This window comes from Scyliorhinus torazame, chromosome 17 (assembly GCF_047496885.1).
Source record: "Scyliorhinus torazame isolate Kashiwa2021f chromosome 17, sScyTor2.1, whole genome shotgun sequence".
Lineage (NCBI taxonomy): Eukaryota > Metazoa > Chordata > Chondrichthyes > Carcharhiniformes > Scyliorhinidae > Scyliorhinus > Scyliorhinus torazame.
Window position 1 is genome coordinate 62,718,891 of NC_092723.1, and position 20,590 is coordinate 62,739,480.

The 20,590-nt window shown below is 49.6% G+C and overlaps 1 protein-coding gene across 4 annotated transcripts in view; it reads right to left on the bottom strand.

Annotated features, from left to right (window-relative positions):
- LOC140393905 (polyglutamylase complex subunit TTLL1-like) overlaps positions 1-11,765 on the bottom strand; it is an 86,631-nt gene extending 74,866 nt beyond the window's left edge. For 3 of the 4 annotated variants that reach the window (XM_072480524.1, XM_072480525.1, XM_072480522.1), the window contains exons 1-2: positions 11,485-11,765; positions 2,012-2,220 (exon numbers count right to left, since the gene is read on the bottom strand). In XM_072480524.1, the coding sequence (XP_072336625.1) occupies positions 2,012-2,220; positions 11,485-11,597 (322 nt within the window). In that variant the 5' untranslated portion in view covers positions 11,598-11,765. The remainder of the gene's footprint in view (positions 1-2,011; positions 2,221-11,484) is intronic. The other variant, XM_072480523.1, reaches the window with a different exon arrangement.
- Positions 11,766-20,590: the final 8,825 nt, after the last annotated feature.

Sequence of the window (20,590 nt, forward strand, 5' to 3'; positions counted from 1 at the left end):
GTCTGCCTCATTACACATCACAAATCCAGAATTTCCTGTTCCCTAGTGGGCTCTACCACAAGCTGTTCCAAAAACCATCTCTTAAACATTCCACAAATTCCTTTTCTTGGGATCCACTACCAACCAGATTTTCCCAGTCCATGTGCATATTGAAGTTGCCCATTATTACTGTGACATTGCCTTTTGTACATGCTTTCTCTATCTCCTGATTTATTTTCTACCGTACATCCTGACTACTGCTAAGGAGGCCTGTACATAACTCCCATCAGGGTCTTTTTACCTTTGCGATTCCTCAACTCTACCCACAGAGATTCTATGCCTTCTGATCCTATATCGCTCCTTGCTATCGATTTAACTTCATTCCTTATTAACAATGCAACCCTGCCCCCATTGCCCATCTGCCGGTCCTTTCGATAGGGCACATATCCTTGTATATTTAGATCCCAGCCCTGATCCCCTTGCAGCCATGTCTCTGTGATGCCCACAACATCGTACCGGCCAATTTCAATTATTTTTGTTCTCTATTTCCCCTTCAGTTATGACAGCTTCTAAGCTAACGCTTTGGTTCCCACCCCCTGCCATATTAGTTTAAATCATCCCGAGTGACACTGGCAAACCTCCCAGCCAGGATATTGGTGCCCCTCGAGTTTAGATGCAAACCGTCCTTCTTGTGCAGGTCGCACCTGCCCCGGAAGAGATCCCAATGGTCCAGAAATCTGGAACCCTCCCTCCTACACCACTGGGATAGCCATGTCCTAGATGCACTATCCTCCTATTTCTAGCCTCACTGGCACGTGGCATAGGGAATAACCCTGAGATTTCAGCCCTAGAGGTCCTGCTTCTTAGCTTAGTGCCGAACTCCTTCTGCAGAACCTCATCACTCTTCCTGCCAATGTCATTAGTACCTATGTTCACCCTCCCCCTTCAGGATGTCCTGGGCGGAATTCTCTCAGCCCAGGGCAGCGAATCCCCGCTCTGCGCGGCCGGCCCGCCGATTCTCGGCCCAGGATTGGCCGAACGCCTGTCGTAAAAAAAGCTGAGTCCCGCCGGCGCCGTCCACACCTGCTCTCAGCCTGCGGGAACTCGGCGTGGAAGGGTCGGGGGGGCCTCCGATGTGGCCTGCCTGCGATCGGGGTCCACCAATCGGCAGGCCAGCCTCTCTGGCTGGGGGCCTCCTTTCCTCCGCGCCGGCCCCTGTAGTCCTGCGCCATGCTGCGTCGGGGCCGGCGCATTGATGGAAGCCACTGCGCATGCGCGGATCCCAAGGCACCCATTTGACGCCGGGATCAGCAGTTGTGGAGAGGCATGAACCTGTAGGGACCAAAATTGCTGATCCTGAGGCCGTGTTGATGCCGTCGAGAAACGCGACGGCATTTCAGACGGCGTCAACACTTAGCCTTAGGATCACAGAATCTCGCCACTGTGTTCACCCAACTGAGCTCATCCAGCCCAGCCCAAGACCCCACCTCCCTTAAACAACCCCCCTCGGCACCATGGTGGTAAGTTTAGAGAGGGTACTCACCCCCTTGCTCCCACTTCGGTGTCCCCGGCACCCTGTCCTTGCTTTTAGGGACAAGAAGTGATTCATGTCCAGTGACTTCCCGTCGGGGTCGGGTGAATACCAAAGGCCACATTAAAGTTTAATCGCACTTATGTGCTAAAAATGAATGTAAACAGGTTGCGATCAAGTTTTTGCCCTTTCTGGGTGAGAACCCGATCACACCAGCTAGAGTGGGCCTGGAAAATGGGAAACTGATTTGCGTCCAGCGCAAATCCCGTTGTGGACCTCTCCCGACACAGCGGGAGTATTTGCTGGGTGCAATGGAGCCAGAGAATCGCACCCAACATGTAGGGAAGTGTAGCAATAATAATGACTAGATTAAATTAATGTAATCAAATAACAGAGAATACCAAAATACATTGGATGACAGCCTTATTTACATCTTGGGTGGAAGTGTTCTCATTAATCTGAACAAATTCCCGTTATCACATTTAAGGTTTCTCCATTTACCTAAATGAACATATTTCCCATTTTCATCTTTCTCCACAAGTGGGCTTGCTTCTCTTTCCAGTTCTCGCCGATAGCGCTTGATATTCTTCACCATGAGATCCTTCCGTGTCAGCTCATAATGATTTGGAAAATGGTTCACAATTTGATCATCGTTCAGACGGTAGCCATTTTCAATGCTGAAAACATTTCGAATTGTCTGTACGCTCATCCTAAGAGAAAGGAAGTGCAACAGTAGCCATTATATTTGTTTTAAATATACAACTTTGAGGACATTTAAGTCAACATTCGCTTCTCAAGAATATAAAATGCTTCCTATTACTAATACATTCATAATACATTCCTCCCGATCCCATTCCTTTTGCTTGGATCTCTGTGCCACATACCAAATCCAGTTGAGAAGCCTATGTGTCTATACCAAAGCTGTTTAACAATGACCATCAGACCACTAAAATGTGTGTTTTACCAGTGCCGTAAAATCCTTCTCTATTGAGAAGGCAGAGTCCCAATTCTACAATATGAATTTGAGATTATGGATTTACTGAACACATTCTGACTTTTTTATTGCATCCACTCAATTTTAACAAAGCAAATTAACAGCTGCAATATTCCAAACATTGTGATAAATTCTTCTGTAACTACTATGTGAGCTTATTTTTTTAAAAAGTCATTTATGTCCAAGAATTTGAGGAAGATTTTTTTTCTCTTCAATAAATGCTGACTAGATAGTATTCCATTATACCTCCTTCTTACAACTACTTCCATCTATATAACATCTTCAACATTCCTTGGAAGATTTACTGTTATCAAACAAAATTAGTACTGAGCTACATCAGAAGATATTACGACCTTTAGCCAAAATCTTGACCAGAGGTAGGTTTTAAGAAGCATCTTAAAAGAGGAAAGCAGTAAAAATGGGAATTCCAGAGTTTAGAGCCAACTAAAGACACAGCCACCAACTGTACGACTATTAAAATTGAGGATGTGCAGGAAGCCAGAATTGGTAAAGTTCAGAGCTCTGAGGTTTGTAGAACTGGAAGAGGTCACAGAGATAACCACAGAGGGATCTGGTGATGAGGATGAGTATTTTTAAATTGAGCCATTACCGGACTGGCAGCCAAGCACAAGGATGGTGGGTAAACAGGACTGGTGAAAGTAAGGATACCGATTAGTGTTTTGCATCAATCCAAAAACAAAAATAATGGAGCATGGAAGATGAGAGGCCAACCAGGAGTGGAATATTCAAGTCTCGAAGTAACAAAGGCATGGCTGAGAGTTTCTGCAGCAATAAGCAGACACAGAATGAGGTAGGCACTTCCGGGTGCGGCGATGACCAGCTAGGTCACACGTTTCGGCACCTCCCGTTTGAACGGACCTTTGGGCTCTTATTGGGAGCCCCAACGGCAATTTTTGACGGCTAAACCCATTGTGCGGAGAAACAGAAGGGAATCCCCCCCGGATGTACATGGAGAAAGGAGATAATAGTGGCTGGATTGCAGAGGATCCTCTGGAGCAGCGGCAAGGAAGGGGAGCACGAAGCGAGATGGCGGCGGAGGGAGGCCGTTTGGTATGGGGCCCGGAACAGCAAGAGTTCCTTCGGAGATGTGTTGAGGAGCTAAAGAAGGAGGTGCTGGCCCCGATGCTGCAGGCGATTGAGGGGCTAAAGGAGGCGCAGAAGACCCAAGAATTGGAGCTTCGTGGCGTGAAGGCAAAGGCTGCCGAAAATGAGGACGAAATACAGGGCCTGGTGGTGAAGACAGAGACACACGAGGCACTGCATAAGAGGTGTATGGAGAGGCTGGAAGCCCTGGAAAATAGCTCGAGGAGGAAGAACCTAAGAGTTTTGGGTCTTCCCGAAGGTGCAGAGGGAGCGGACGTCGGGGCATATGTGAGCACGATGCTTCATTCCTGAATGGGACCGGAGGCCCCGACGGAAGTGGAGGGAGCATATCGAGTCCTTGCGAGAAGACCAAAGGCGGGAGAAATACCTCGAGCTATAGTGGTGAGGTTTCACCGCTATAAAGACAGGGAGATGGTCCTGAGATGGGCGAAAAAGACACGGAGCTGCAGGTGGGAGAACGCGGTGATCCGCGTGTACCAGGTTTGGAGTGCGGAGGTGGCGAGAAGGAGGGCGAGTTTCAATCGGGCCAAGGCGGTGCTCCATAGAAAGCAAGTTAAATTTGGTATGCTGCAGCCAGCGAGACTGTGGGTTACACATCAAGGGAAACACCACTACTTTGAGACGGCAGAAGAGGCGTGGACATTCATTGAAGAGGAGAAGCTGGACTAGACTGGAGAGAGAAAGAACTTTTGTAATAAAGCAGTGGTGTGATTGCACGGGACTGGGAATCGGAAGGGGGGGAAAGTTTTTCTCTTTCCCCTCGATGGGGGGGGGGTTATGGTGAACTGTGGGCGCCGGTGGGGAAGGAGAGGGGGAGCTGCGCCATTAGGGGCGGGGCCGAGTGGGAAGCGCGGGCTTTGCTCCCGCGCTATGGTAATTGTGGCGAAAAGGGGGCGCAGGAAGGAGGGGGCCTTACACAATGGGAGGCTGAGGTTAAACGGGGGAAGCCGAGGTCAGCCAGATTTTGCTGACTTCTGGAAGCAACATGGGGGGAGCAATCACGCTAGAGGGGGATCTAGGGGGGGGGGGGGGGGGCGGGGGGGTAACTGGGTTGCTGCTGTTAAGGGGAAGCTGCTACGGGATGGGATGATCGGGACGGGAGGACACCGTTGGGGGGACAAGTGGGTGCGTGGGAACCGGGTGAGGAGCTGGTCTAAAAAAGGGGATGGCTAGTCGACGAGGGTGGGGGGGGGGTAAAGAGCCCCCCAACCCGGTTGATCACGTGGAACGTGAGAGGGCTGAATGGGCCGATTAAGAGGGCAAGGGTACTTGCGCACCTAAAGAAATTAAAGGCAGATGTGGTCATGCTGCAGGAGACGCATCTGAAACTGGCGGATCAGGTCAGATTACGAAAAGGATGGGTGGGACAGGTAGTTCACTCGGGCTTGGATGCGAAAAATAGAGGGGTGGCAATATTAGTGGGGAAACGGGTATTGTTTGAGGCGTGGACCATAGTGGCGGACAGTGGGGGTAGATACGTGATGGTGAGTGGCAGATTGCAAGGTGAGGCGGTGGTTCTGGTGAACGTATATCCCCCGAACTGGGATGGTGCCAACTTCATGAAGCGTATGCTGGGGCGTATCCCGGACCTGGAGGCGGGAAAGTTGGTAATGGGGGGGGAGACTTCAACACGGTGCTGGATCCAGGGCTGGACCGGTCGAGGTCCAAGACCGGGAGGGGGCCGGCAGCGGCCAGGGTGCTCAAGGACTTCATGGAGCAGATGGGAGGAGTGGATCCCTGGAGATTTACTAGGCCTAGGAGTAAAGAGTTCTCCTTCTTCTCCCACGTCCGCAAGGTGTATTCTCGGATAGACTTCTTTGTCCTGGGAAGGGCGCTGATCCCGAAGGTGGCCGGGACTGAGTACTCGGCTATAGCCATTTCGGACCATGCCCCACATTGGGTAGATCTGGAAGTAGGAGAGGAAAAGGAACAGCACCCACTGTGGAGATTAGATATGGGATTGTTGGTGGACGAGGGTGTGTGTGTAAGGGTAAGGAGATGTATCGAAAGGTATCTGGAGATTAATGACGACGGAGAGGTTCAGGTGGGAGTGGTCTGGGAAGCACTGAAGGCGGTGGTCAGAGGGGAACTGATTTCCATAAGGGCCCATAAGGGGAAACAAGAGAGCAAAGAGAGGGAGAGATTGTTGAGAGAGATTTTGAGGGTGGATAGGCAGTATGCGGTGGCTCCGGATGAAGGACTATACAGGGAAAGACGAAGGTTGCACACGGAATTTGATTTGTTGACCACAGGCAAGGCGGAGGCACAATGGAGGAAGGCACAGGGAGTGCAGTATGAGTACGGAGAGAAGGCGAGCCGGTTACTGGCCCAACAACTGAGGAAGAGGGGGGCGGCGAGGGAGATTGGAGGGGTTAGGGACGAGGAGGGTGAGATGGAACGGGGAGCGGAGAGGGTGAACGGGGTGTTTAAGGCATTTTATGAGAGGCTGTATAAGGCTCAGCCCCCGGAAGGGAAGGAGGGAACGATGCACTTCCTAGACCAGTTGGAATTCCCGAAGGTTGAGGAGCAGGAGAGGACAGGACTGGGAGCACAGATTGAGGTGGAGGAGGTGGTAAAAGGGATTGGGAGCATGCAGGCAGGGAAGGCCCCGGGACCGGATGGGTTCCCGGTGGAATTTTATAGGAAATACGTGGACCTGCTGGCCCCGCTTCTGACGAGAACCTTTAATGAGGCCAGGGAAAGGGGGACGTTGCCCCCGGCGATGTCGGAAGCGACGATATCGCTGCTCTTGAAAAGGGACAAAGACCCGCTGCAGTGCGGGTCTTACAGGCCTATTTCCCTCCTGAATGTAGATGCCAAGCTTTTGGCCAAGGTGATGGCAACGAGGATGGAGGATTGTGTCCCGGGGGTGGTTCACGAGGATCAAACGGGGTTTGTTAAGGGGAGACAATTGAACACTAACATACGGAGGCTGCTGGGTGTGATGATGATGCCCCCGCTGGAGGGGGAGGCGGAGATAGTGGTGGTGATGGATGCAGAGAAAGCATTTGATAGAGTGGAGTGGGATTACCTGTGGGAAGTGTTGAGGAGATTTGGATTTGGAGAGGGGTTTATTGGATGGCTTCTATACAGGGCCCCGGTGGCAAGTGTGACTACAAATAGGCAGAGATCTGACCACTTCCGTCTATACAGAGGGACAAGACAGGGATGTCCTCTGTCCCCGTTACTGTTTGCGTTGGCAATTGAGCCACTGGCCATAGCGCTGAGGGGCTCTAGGAAGTGGAGGGGAGTACTTAGGGGAGGAGAAGAGCACCGGGTGTCACTATACGCGGATGATTTGTTGTTGTATGTCGCGGACCCAGTGGAGGGGATGCCCGAGATAATGCAGACACTCAGGGAGTTTGGGGAATTTTCAGGATATAAATTGAATATGGGGAAGAGTGAGCTGTTTGTGATGCACCCTGGGGAACAGGGCAGGGGAATAGATGATTTGCCGTTGAGGAGAGTAACAAGGGATTTTCGGTACCTAGGGATCCAGATGGCCAGGAACTGGGGAACCTTGCATAAGCTTAATTTAGTAAGATTGGTGGAGCAGATGGAAGAGGACTTTAGGAGATGGGACATGGTGCCCCTGTCACTGGCGGGTAGGGTGCAGGCGGTTAAAATGGTGGTCCTTCCGTGGTTTATTTTTGGGTTCCAGTGCCTCCCTGTGATGATTACAAAGGCCTTTTTCAAGAAAGTGGATAAGAGCATTATGAGTTGTGTGTGGGCTGGGAAGATCCTAAGAGTGAAGAGGGGGTTCCTGCAGCGTAGTAGGGATAGGGGGGGACTGGCACTGCCGAGTCTAAGTGACTATTATTGGGCCGCCAACATATCAATGGTATGCAAGTGGATGGGGGAAGGGAAGGGAACGGCGTGGAAAAGACTAGAGATGGCGTCCTGTAGGGGAACAGCGCCTTTACCGTCCTCCCCGAAGAAATACACCACAAGTCCAGTGGTGGTGGCAACGCTGAAAATTTGGGGGCAGTGGAGACGGCATAAGGGAGTGACGGGTGCCTCAGTGAGGTCCCCGATAAGGAACGACCACAGGTTCGTCCCGGGGAAGATAGATGGGGGATTTAAAGCTTGGCAGAGAGCAGAGATTGTGAAATTGAAAGATTTGTTCCTAGGCGGGACGTTTGCGAGTCTGGGAGCACTGACAGAAAAATATGGGTTGCCACCGGGGAATGCATTTCGATATATGCAACTGAGGGCTTTTGCGAGGCAACAGGCGAGGGAATTTCCGCGGCTCCCGGCGCAAGAGATTCAGGACAGAGTGATTTCGGGGGCATGGGTGGGGGATGGTAGGGTGTCAGATATATACAGAGAAATGAGAGACGAGGGGGAGACGATGGTGGAGGAGCTGAAGGGAAAATGGGAAGAGGAGCTAGGGGAAGAGATTGAGGAGGGGATGTGGGCAGATGCCTTAAGTAGGGTAAACTCTTCGTCCTCATGCGCCAGGCTCAGCCTGATACAATTCAAGGTTCTACATAGGGCGCACATGACTGGAGCACGGCGCACATGACTGGAGCACGGTTAAGTAGATTTTGTGGAGTGGAGGATAGGTGCGGGAGATGCGCGGGAAGCCCAGCGAACCACACCCACATGTTTTGGTCATGCTCGGTACTGCATGGGTTCTGGGTGGGGGTGGCGAATGTGCTTTCAAGGGTGGTGGGGGTCCGGGTCGAGCCAGGCTGGGGGTTGGCGATATTTGGGGTTGCGAACGAGCCGGGAGTGCAGGAGGCGAGAGAGGCTGATGTTTTAGCCTTTGCGTCCCTAGTAGCCCGGCGAAGGATATTACTTATGTGGAAAGAAGCTAAACCCCCAGGCGTGGAGGCCTGGATAAACGACATGGCGGGGTTTATAAAATTGGAGCGGATAAAATACGCACTAAGAGGTTCGGCTCAAAGGTTCTCCAGGCGGTGGCAACCGTTCCTCGACTATCTCGCAGAACGATAATGGAAATGGGAAAGGTAGCAGCAGCAACCCAGGGGGGAGGGGGGGGGGAGGGGAGGGCCCATCCGGGCCCTCAGGGGTTTTGTACAGGTGTTTGTATATGAGTTATTTATATTGGTTTTTGTGACTTTATTATTTTGGATATTGACTAGTTTTTATTTTTGTTGCTGGCAGTTGCCGTCTAGTTAATATATTATTTACTCTTTTAAAAAAAACGGTCATCATCATTATTTATATTGTTTTAAAGTTGCAAAAGGGGAACATTTAGTACTGTCTTTGTTTGACCGAAAAATTTGAATAAAATATATATTTTTTAAAAAAGAATGAGGTAGGCCAATGTTATGGAGTTGGAAGTAATGAGAGTTGATATGAGATTGGAAGTTCACCTCAAGTCAAATACAATATCAAGTTTGCAAACAGTCTAGGCTAGACTTAGATAAACCAGGGGGAATGGTGGAGTTGGTGGCTGAGTTTGCGGTGAGGTCCGAAGACATTGATTTTGGACAATAGATAATTAGAGGAAATTTTTGCTCATCCAATATTGGCTATTTGACAAGCCATGTGACAAATGTGAAACAATGTAGGTGCTAAGATACAGTTCCAGTGAACTGGCAACACTCTATTACTACTACTATACAAGCATTACACATTTAGGCAATAGGCATTGCCAAATTTTGAACAATAAACAGGTTCACTTTCCAAAACAAGTCACTGGATAGAATCAGGAGCCAAGATCGGGTAACTCAACACTGACAAGAAACTGACTGTACTTTATTGGTCCGACTCCAGCTCCTATTTTCTCTGTGTCACTATATACCACAGCAAGCAGTGTATTCAAATATTTTACTGTAGCATTTAACTTTTTTGCTCTCTCCTTCATTAAAATTACGTCCATTAGGGCAGCACAGTGGCGCAGTAAGTTAGCCCTGCTGCCTCACGGCGCCGAGGTTCCAGGTTCAATCCCGGCTCTGGGTCACTGTTGGTGTGGAATTTACACATTCTCCCCGTGTCTGTGTGGGTTTCGCCCCCACAACCCAAAGATGTGCAGAGTAGGTGGATTGGCCAAGCTAAATTGCCCCTTAATTGGAAAAATTAATTGGGTACTCTAAATTTAAAAAAAAAAAATTACGTCCATTCTCTCAAATTCCTCCATACTATGGTAACTAGCTGAGTTCTACTTGCAAAGTTCATTGAGGGGTGCACGTGGTGATTGGATCCCCCACCAGCATGGATGAAAAATAAAGCATTTCAAAATCCACCATTTCAAAAATCAGAAATGTTCTGTCCCATTTTAATTTCTGTAAGTTACTGAAAAGCAATCCGAGAAGCCAAACACCTGTGTTCTCACTATCCTTCGTGACCTTTAGGTCATCAAGAATAAACCCAATGCAGCTGCAAATACCTGTCCCTTCCCACCCAGTTTCCTGGACATCATATAAAATAGGAACAAGCATGTTATACAATGCCAATGATCCTCATGTCGGTGGAGGTGGTCACGAATGGGAAACATGTAAATGAGAAGAGTGTCAAGGATACACTCCAGTGAATAAAGATAAGCCACTGAAGATGTTGTGGCCACAATCACACAGATAAGTGTTGAATCAAGCAAGGGCAGTTCCACTGAGCTTCAGAATGGAACAGTGGTCTTTGGAGAGGCAGGATCACTTCAAAGGCTGAAGAAAGGTTAAAGAGGTTTGAGTAAATAATGCACCATCATTAAACTAAGTCATAGTGAACTTTTGTTTCAATGTTTAGTTGTTGTGCCAGGGTTGGAACCTAATTAGAGAGATTCAGAGAGTTGTGGGAAAGACTTCTGAGTAAAAGAGGACCTTGGATCGGTAGAGAATCTGGGGATGGAGCAAGAGTTTTCACAGTGAGATGGATCGAGGGTGTTTACTTTGAAACGTTTAGCATGGGAATCAGGAAGAGGAGTTGGGAAGACAGCAGTTAGACGGGAATGGAAGCAGGCGAATATCATGGACAAGTTGATTTTGAAAGGTGAAATTGAGAAATCAGAGGAAGAAAAACAAATGAGTAAGCAACAGCGCGAGAGAGAGGTTCAAGGTTAGGGACTATGGGAACCTGGAAGGAGGTTTGATTTGATGGGTGAGGAAAAGATAGAGAGATAGCAGAGACAGCTAAACATAGAGGTTCAATCTTAATAAGAAAGATATCCATAAGCTTATTGGAAGTGAGGGTAGATAGAAAAGGTTTATCAAGATGGATGGAATTAGGGGGTAAAAGCCAGGGTTTATATTTCTCTTGTCGGTGAGGGGCTTGACTGGTGAAGCAGAATGAGGTTCCCTGGAAGGGAAGGTCTTCTAAAGATAACTTCTATTTGCAAACATTCTTCTTTGTCCTTTCTGTTTTCAAAAATATTGATCAGCAAAGTGACAAACATCCAGAATGGTGGTTGTGGCAAGAGTAATGTTTAGTATTTTGTTTAATTATGTGAACTATCCTCCACACTAATTGCACTGCTTTATTTTGATTCATATCAGACCTCAAAATCTGATTTACAATTCAGATTCTGCATCAATGCAGAGCTGAAAAGACTTCACACCAATGTTAAACCTGTTGTGTGAATGCAACCTTAAAAGAAAATAACAGAAACTCATGGACGGTAGTCTGCAGGGAGCAAAAAAACCCAACAGAGACAAATAAAGCAAAGAGCTGCTGACAGCAAAGAGAAAGGTACAGATGATAGAAAGACAGATAACCTGAAGATCTGACATGCTGCTCCAGTATGAAGGTGGAATTCATCCTGAACGGTAACCATGTTAAGTACTCAGAGGCAAATGGTTAGCAGTAAATCTATTTTTATAAAATCTCACGGCAAAGTACTGGACAAATGACAACTTAATTAAAATCACAAAGCAGTACCTTGTGCTTCACTCACCAGTAGAAGTTCCAGTCTTCATCAGTGGATATCTGACTCCAGCCCCTCTTCTCAAAATTATTTACCAGCACCGATTTCTCGATGTCTGTCGCCCATTTTACTTTCCCGGCCATAGGTCCAAGGAAGTGAGGAAAATATGAAATCCAGTTAAATAACAAGGCACGAAATGTAGGACGGCGTAACCATGAAACAAGGCAATCTGACAACTCACCTCAGCCACACCGAGGAGAATGGGCGGCGAAGCCTCCAGGGCCGGCCCACTGCTCGGTCGGTGCGCACGCGCAACAAAGTGCGTCCCCTTGCCCGACAAGCGCATGCGCGCCTGCCTAGCCTCATGGGACCTGTAGTTTTTCTTTGATGGTTGGCGCCCACTTTGACATCCCGCTATGTCGCGTGAGAGAGCGCAAGGTGCCTCCCATAGCGACCAGCGATTCCTCCTGCCCAGGTGTAAACCGGTGCCCAGGTGTAAACCGGTGTTCAGGTGAAGCTCAGAGCTGTTAACAAGGGTTTATTGTGTAAGACTTATGAGTGACTATGCATGTTCAGTCTAGTTGTATGGTGTCATTGTCTATTTACAGGAGTGTGACACACAGGCGGGGACTGAGGACAACAGGACACTGAGAAATCCTGTGTAGAACGTTGGTGCTTTGTAATGAGGTGCGGTGATTGTGGTGATGTGCATCAATGTAAATACATGTAGACTAGCTAGACACTAGAGGGAGCACCAGTGACATCACACACACACACTCAACCAATAGATCAAGTAGATAGGATACGACCAACAGACATTCATGATACACAAGGAGGTGACACGGCCACATATATGGGCATTACACCAACCCATATATAAAGGACACCACACGCATGATCTGCCTCTTTCCAGTGGGAACAGACACAGGGTTAATTCAATATTACACCCACCACGTGGGTTGCAGCAGCTGGTTAGTCAGTCTGGGTAGCTATAGTAGGATTAGCAGTAGTGTCGAATCCGAGTAATAGAAGTGTAAATAGTTCAATAAACGTGTTGAAGTTATCTCCACGTCTGAACCTTCCTTTGTCAAGTGCACCACACGGAAGCCGCTTATGTTACACCTACAACATAACAAATCAATGATTGTTTCTGACAGATGTATTTTCACTAGTGATTCTTGCACCCCCCCTTTCACTTCTTACACTACAAATCTATGAACTGTGACATACAGTGCTGAAGGGGGCCGTTCGGCTCATCGAGTGTATACTAACCCTCCGAAAGAGCACTCTACCCAGGCCCACTGCTTACCCTATCCTGTAACCCCCACACATTGATCATGGTCAATCATCCGATCCTGCAGATCTTTGCACACCAAGGGGCAATTTAGCATTGCCAAACCACCTAGCCTGCTCATCTTTGGACTGATGTGGAGATGCCGGCATTGGACTGGGGTGAACACAGAAAGAAGTCTTAGAACACCAGGTTAAAGTCCAACAGGTTTGTTTCGAATAACTAGCTTTCGGAGCACAGCTCCTTCCTCAGGGGAATGAAGAGGTGGGTTCCAGAAACATATATATAGACAAAGTCAAAGATCCAAGACGATACTTTGAATGCGAGTCTTTACAGGTAATTAAGTCTTTACAGGTCCAGACAGAGCAATTGGAGAGAGGGATAATCATAGTTAAAGAGGTGTGAATTGTCTCAAGTCAGGACAGTTGGTAGGATTTTGCAAGCCTAGGCCAGATGGTGGGGGGGGTCAATGTAATGTGACATGAATCCAAGTTCCCGGTTGAGGCCGTACTCATGTGTGTGGAACTTGGCTATAAATTTCTGCTCGGCGATTCTGCGTTGTCGTGAGTCGTGAAGGCCGCCTTGGAGAACGCTTACCTGAAGATCAGTGGCTGAATGCCCTTGACTGCTGAAGTGTTCCCCGACTGGAAGGGAACATTCCTGCCTGGCAATTGTCATGCGATGTCCGTTCATCCATTGACGCAGCATCTGCATGGTCTCGCCAATGTACCACGCTTCGGGACATCCTTTCCTGCAGCGTATGCGGTAGACAACGTTGACCAAGTCGCACGAATATGTACCAAATACCTGGTGGGTGGTGTTCTCACATGTCCATTTGGACTTTGCTGCTCCCATCTACACAGCTCAACATGTCTCCTAACTTTGTGTGGTCTGCAAAGCTGTTTATGCAATACCTGCGCATCAGCAAAGTCATCAGTCAGTGCAGAAAAACTATGGCCCGGCACAGATCTCTGGGGAGCAACACTTGCCATATATCAAGCAGAACACATTCCCTCTATGCCTTCCCTTTCAGTTACTAACCCAGCTCACAAGTTTGCCTCCAAATCTGTGTGCTTTAATTTTTGCTGCATGGAACCTTACTAAATGCCTTCTGGAAGACATGTAGAAGAAATCCGTAGACACTCTCTGATTCATCATTAGTGACTTCAAAAAGTTCAACATGATTAATTAGACATGTGCTCATTCAAGTTGTCAATAAATTCCAATATCAATACAGAGAGTTCTGTAACTTCTTCACCCATCCCCTTCTTAAATAATGGGATGGCATTTGCAATTTTCCAATCCAAAGGCCTGTATCTAGATGGCTCTGGAAAATTATGAAGAATGTACTGCAATTTGCTCACTTAGTTATTTTGATATTCTGGAGGTGGAAACCATAGATCCTTGAAATTTGTTAACTTAATCCCTGTTATTTTTTCCACTGCCAATTTTGTGACTTGTTTTGAATCCACTAAAATTCTCCCACTGACCAATTTTTAAGGTTTACTTGTAGAGCTGGTACTTCCCCATGCATAGCTCTGGCTGCTCTAATACCCTGAAGATTGCCATATTTGGGCATGTCTTCACCCTCACCCCCACAGCTTTGGACATTGCCTCAGAGAAGGCTATCCAGATCCCAGCAAGTTGGGACATGCCCAGAACATGTGGGTGTAGTTGGCCGGGCCCCTCTGGCACCACTCACATTTGTCCTCCACCTCCAGGAAGAATCTGCTCATTCGGGTTCTGGTTAGGTACGCTCTGTGCACCACTTTGAATTGCATGAGGCTGAGCCTTGCGCAGGAGGAGGTGGAGTTGGCCCTGCTCATATCAAAGCTCCAAAACTTAGGACTTGGCTCCTCACTCTGCAACTGGATACTCAACCTTCTGACCCACGGACCACAATCAGTAAGAATAAACAACACCTCCATGATAGTCCTCAATACCGGGGCCCCGCAAGACTGGGTACTTAGCCCCCTACTATATTCCCTATACACACACGACTATGTTGAAAAATTTGGTTCCAACTCCATCTGCAAGTTTACCGACCACAAGACCATAATGGACCGGATCTCGAACAAAGATGAGTCAGAATACAGGAGAGAGATTGAGAACGTAGTGGAGTGGTGCAACAACAACAATCTATCCCGCAATGCCAGCAAAACTAAAGAGCTAGTCATTGACTTCAGGAAGCAAACCTGTCTGCATCAACGGGGCCGAGATGGAGATGGTTGACAGCTTCAAATCCCTAGGGGTGCACGTCACCAAAGACCTGTCCTGGTCCACCCACGTCGACGCTACCACCAAGAAAGCACAACAGCGCTTCTACTTCCTCAGGAAACTAAGGAAATTCGGCATGTCCACACTGACTCTTATCAATTTTTACAGATGCACCATAGAAAGCATCCTATCTGGCTGCATCGCAGCCTGGTATAGCAACTACTTGGCCCGAGACCGCAAGAAACTTCAGAGAGCCATGAACACAGTCCAGTCCATCACACAAATCTGCCTTCCATCCATCGACTCTATCTACACCTCCCGCTGCCTTGGGAAAGCGGGCAGCATAATTAACGATCCTCCCACCTGGCTTACTCACACTTCCAACTTCTTCCATCGGGCAGGCGATACAAAAGTCTGAGGACATGCACGAGCAGATTCCAAAACAGCTTCTTCCCCGCTGCTACTCGACTCCTAAACGACCCTCTTGTGGACTGACCTGATTAATACAACACTCCTGTATGCTTCACCCGATGCCAGTGTCTATGTATTTACATTGTATACCTTGTGTTGCCCTATTATGTATTTTCTTTTTCTTTTCCTGCACTAAATGATCTGTTTGAGCTGCTCGTGGAAAAATACTTTTCACTACCTCGGTACACGTGACAATAAACAAATCCAAATCCAAGGAGGTTAAGAATGAGGATGCCATTTTCGGGTGACAATGGCCCAGTTGAAAATGTGGGTGATGAGCAACCGAGCAGTATGGTGAAAGATAAAGAAAAGGTGTTAAAAAGGCTGTCAGCACTCCAGGTAGAAAAGTCGCCAAGACCGGACAGGATGCATCCTACATTGCTGAGAGAGAAAAGGGAGCATATTGCGGAGCTGTTGATAGAAACTTTCCAGGCCTCTCTGAACGCAGGATTAGTCCCGGGGGACTGGAGGATTTTGAATGTGACGCCATTGTTTAAGAAAGGGGCAAGGGATAACCCAGGAAACTACAGACCTGTCAGCTTGACATCATTAGTGGGAAAAGTGATGGAGGCCAGAAAACACATAATGAGATAAACATACACTAAGAGAAAATTAATTACCAGACAGTCAACATGGCTTTGTCAACGGCAGATCATGTCTGACAAATTTAATTGAGTTATTTGACGAGGTGACACAGGCAGTGGATGAAGGTAGTGCCATGGATGTTGCATATTTGGACTTTCAGAAAGCATTTGATACAGTGCCACATGGCAGGTTGGATAGCAAATTAAAAATGTTTGGGATTGAGGGTCCTTGGCAGCATGGATTAGAAGTTGGCTAAGATAGGAAACAGGGTAAGTACAGATGGGCATTTCTCAGACTGGAGATGAGTTGAAAGTGGTGTTCCCCAGGGCTCAGTATTTGGGACCCTTGCTTTTACTGATTTATATAAATGATTTAGAAGTGGTGATACGGCCAAAATCTCAAAATTTGCAGATGATACTAAGCGAGGGAGTGTGGTAAACCACTGTGTTCTGATAGTAGGGATTGTACGATAGAACCTGCACTACATGTTCACCTGTGGCCCCTGCATGCTAGCTCTGCCAAGGAGGCGGGTTATAAATATGCGTGGCCTCCAGCTCGCAGCCATTTCGCCAGCTACGGTTACGGGGCAGCACGGTAGCACAAGTGATTAGCACTGTGGCTTCACAACGCCAGGGTCCCAGGTTCGATTCCCCGCTGGGTCACTGTCTGTGCGGAGTTTGCACGTTCTCCCCGTGTCCGCGTGGGTTTCCTCCGGGTGCTCCGGTTTCCTCCCACAGTCCAAAGACGTGCAGGTTAGGTGGATTGGCCATGCTAAATTACCCGTAGTGTCCATAAGGGTTGAGAGGGGTTATTGGGTTGCGGGGATAAGGTGGAAGTGAGGGATTAATGTGGGTCGGTGCAGACTCGATGGGCCGAATGGCCTCCTTCTGCACTGTATGTTCTATGTAATCTACTGTGGGAGGCCACACATCTGATACTAATAAAGCCTCAATTTGGATTCAACTTCGTCTCCATTCAAATTGATTGTGCCTCAATTTATTAGTATCAGACTCAGAAGATGGACCTCCGGATTAAACCAGATCACCTGCCGCTGGATCCACACGCAAGCGACACCAGAAAGGACTTCCAGTACTGGCTAGCTTGTTTTGAAGCAAATATCAACGCGGCGCTGACCCCTGTTCCAGAGGCTCAGAAGATTCAAATACTGGACTCCAGACTCAGCTCCAAAGTCTTCCCGCTGATCCAGGATGTGCCCAATTACGCTGATGCCATGACTTGACTCAAACAAAATTATGAACAGAATACGAACACGCTCTTCGCCAGACACGCGCTCGCAACGCGTACTCAACTACCTGGTGAGTCAATCGAGGACTTCTGGACGGCCCTGATCCCACTAGTTTGGGACTGTGACTGCCAGGATGTTACAGCTAAGGAGCACTCAGATCACCTTATGCGGGACGCTTTTGTAACTGGGATTGGTTCTGATGTTATCAGGCAGCGGCTCCTAGAAGGGGCCACGTGCGACCTCGCAGAGGCTAAAACACTAGTGCTCTCCATGACAGTCGCCCTGCGCAATGTCCAGTCCTACGCCCCCAATCGCACGGCCCACTCCTCCTACGCTTAATGGGCCCCACAGGCAGCCGCCCCAGGGGGTGCGCTACCCACCCAATACGCCTGCGCTACGTGCCAGTGATCTCCGGGGGGCCCAATGCTATTCCTGCGGCTAGCAAAAACACCCCCGCCAACGCTGCCCGGCCAGCGCTGCCCTTTGTAAGGCCTGCGGGAAGAAGGACCACTCCGCTGCGGTGTGCCAGGCCTGTTCAGCGGCTGCGGTCGCCCCCACCCCCCCCCACCGGTCACCGACAATGGGCGCCGCCATCCTCCTCTCCTCCCCAGGCCATGTGCGACCAAGGGGCGGCACCATCTTCTCCCCCGCACAACACATGCGTTTCATGGGCGCTGCCATCTTGCTCCACCCCCACAACGTGCGTTCCATGGGCGCCGCCATTTTGTAATCCCCAGGATCTACAGGCGCCGCCATCTTGTCCACCCCGCAGCACATGGATACCAACGGCTTTCCATGACCTCAACTCAACGGCCGCCTCACTACCCAACGATCCACCACGGTTCGCCTCCATGGCAATTGACCAGTCCCGACCACATAATCTGACCAACGCATCCAGCAGCGTGAAAGTCAACGGCCATGTGACCTCCTGCCTACTGGACTCCGGGAGCACCGAGAGCTTTGTACACCCAAATACGGTAAGGCGCTGCTCCCTTAAGGTACACCCTATCAATCAAAGTATCTCCCTGGCCTCCGGATCCCATCGCGTAGTGATCCGGGGGTACTGCACGTTCACGCTCACAGTCCAAGGCGTAGATTTTCCACGGCTTTCGCCTCTACGTCCTTCCTAAGCTCTGCGCTGCACTTATCCTCGGCCTGGACTTCCAGTGCAACCTCCAGAGCCTGACCCTTAAATTTGGCGGACCCTTACCACCCCTCACTGTGTGCGGCCTCGTGACCCTAAAGGTCGATCCTCCTTCCCTCTTTGCCAATCTAACTCCAGATTGCAAACCCGTCGCCGCAAGGAGCAGACGATACAGCACCCAGGATAAGGCCTTCATCAGGTTCGAGGTCCAGTGGTTGCTTCGGGAGGGCGTCATCGAGGCCAGTAACAGCCCCTGGAGAGCTCAAGTGGTAGTGGTTAAGTCTGGGGAAAAAGACCGAATGGTCATGGACTACAGCCAGACCATCAACAGGTACACGCAGCTCGACACGTACCCCCTCCCACGCATATCTGACATGGTTAACCAGATTGCACAGTACCGGGTCTTCTCAACGGTGGACCTGAAATCCGCTTATCACCAGCTCCCCATCCGTAAATCGGACTGGCCATACACCGCCTTCGAGGCAGACGGCCAGCTATATCACTTCCTTAGGGTCCCCTTCGGCGTCACCAATGGGGTTTCGGTCATCCAAAGGGAGATGGACCGAATGGTTGACCAGTACGGCTTGCGGGCCACGTTTCCGTACCTAGACAATGCGACCATCTGCGGCCATGATCAGCAGGACCACGACCCCAACCTCACTAAATTTCTCCGCACCGCCATTCTCCTCAACCTCACGTTTAACAAGGAGAAGTGTGTGTTCCGCACAAACCGCTTAGCCATCCTCGGCTACGTGGTCCAGATCGGAGTTCTGGGGCCCGAACCCGACCGCATGCGCCCCCTCATGGAGCTCCCCCTCCCTCACTGCCCCAAGGCCCTCAAACGCTGCCTGGGGTTCTTCTCATATTACGCGCAGTGGGTCCCAAACTATGCGGACAAGGCCCGCCCACTCATACAGTCCACTCATTTCCCCCTGACGGCCGAGGCACAACAGGCTTTCGCCCGGATCAGAGCTGATATTGCCAAAGCTGGAATGCATGCTGTAGACAAAACACTTCCTTTCAAAGTAGAAAGCGACGCATCGGACGTCGCCCTTGCCGCCACCCTCAATCAGGTAGGCAGGCCCGTGGCATTCTTTTCCCGCACCCCCCATGCCTCCGAAATTCGGCACTCATCCATCAAAAAGGAGGCCCAGGCTATCGGTGAGGCTATCGGGAGTACATTGGAGGCATTACCTGGCCGGCAGGAGATTCACTCTCCTCACTGACAAACGGTCGGTAGCCTTCATGTTCAACAACACACAGCGGGGCAAGATCACAAATGATGAAAGCTTGCGGTGGAGAATCGAGCTCTCCAACTTTAATTACGAGATTAAATATCACCCTGGCAAACTCAACGAGCCCCCAGACACCCTATCCCAAGGTACAAGTGCCAGCGCACAAGTAGACCGACTCCGGACCCTGCACGACAGCCTTTGTCACCCAGGGGTCACTTGGTTGTACCATTTCATTAAGGCACGAAATTTGGCGTACTCCATCGAGGAAGTAAGGACAATCACCAGGGACTGCCAGGTCTGTGCGGAGTGCAAGCCACACTTCTACTGGCCGGACCGCACGCACCTGGTGAAGGCCTCCCGCCCCTTTGAACGCCTCAGCGTGGATTTCAAAGGCCCCCTCCCCTCCTCCGATCGACACACATATTTCCTCAGTGTGATCGATGAATACTCCCGGTTTCCCTTCACCATCCCATGCCCTGACATGACGTCTGCCACCGTCATTAAAGCCCTTAATTCTATCTTCACTCTGTTCGGCTTCCCCGCCTACGTCTACAGTGTCAGGGGATCCTCATTCATGAGTGATGAGCTACGTCAGTTCCTGCTCAGCAGGGGCATCACCCCCAGCAGAACGACGAGCTACAACCCCCGGGGAAACGGACAGGTAGAAAGGGAGACTGGGACGGTATGGAGGGCCGTCCAGCTGGCCCTGCGGTCCAGAAACCTCCTGGCCTCCCGCTGGCAACAGGTCCTCCCTGATGCATTACATTCCATTCGCTCATTACTCTGCACTGCTACCAACAGTACACCACATGAACGTCTTTTTGCCTTCCCCAGGAAGTCCACATCCGGGGTATCGCTCCCAACTTGGCTTACAGCTCCGGGAACCGTGCTTATCCGTAAACATGTGCAGCTCCACAAGGCGGATCCGTTGGTGGAAAGGGTGCATC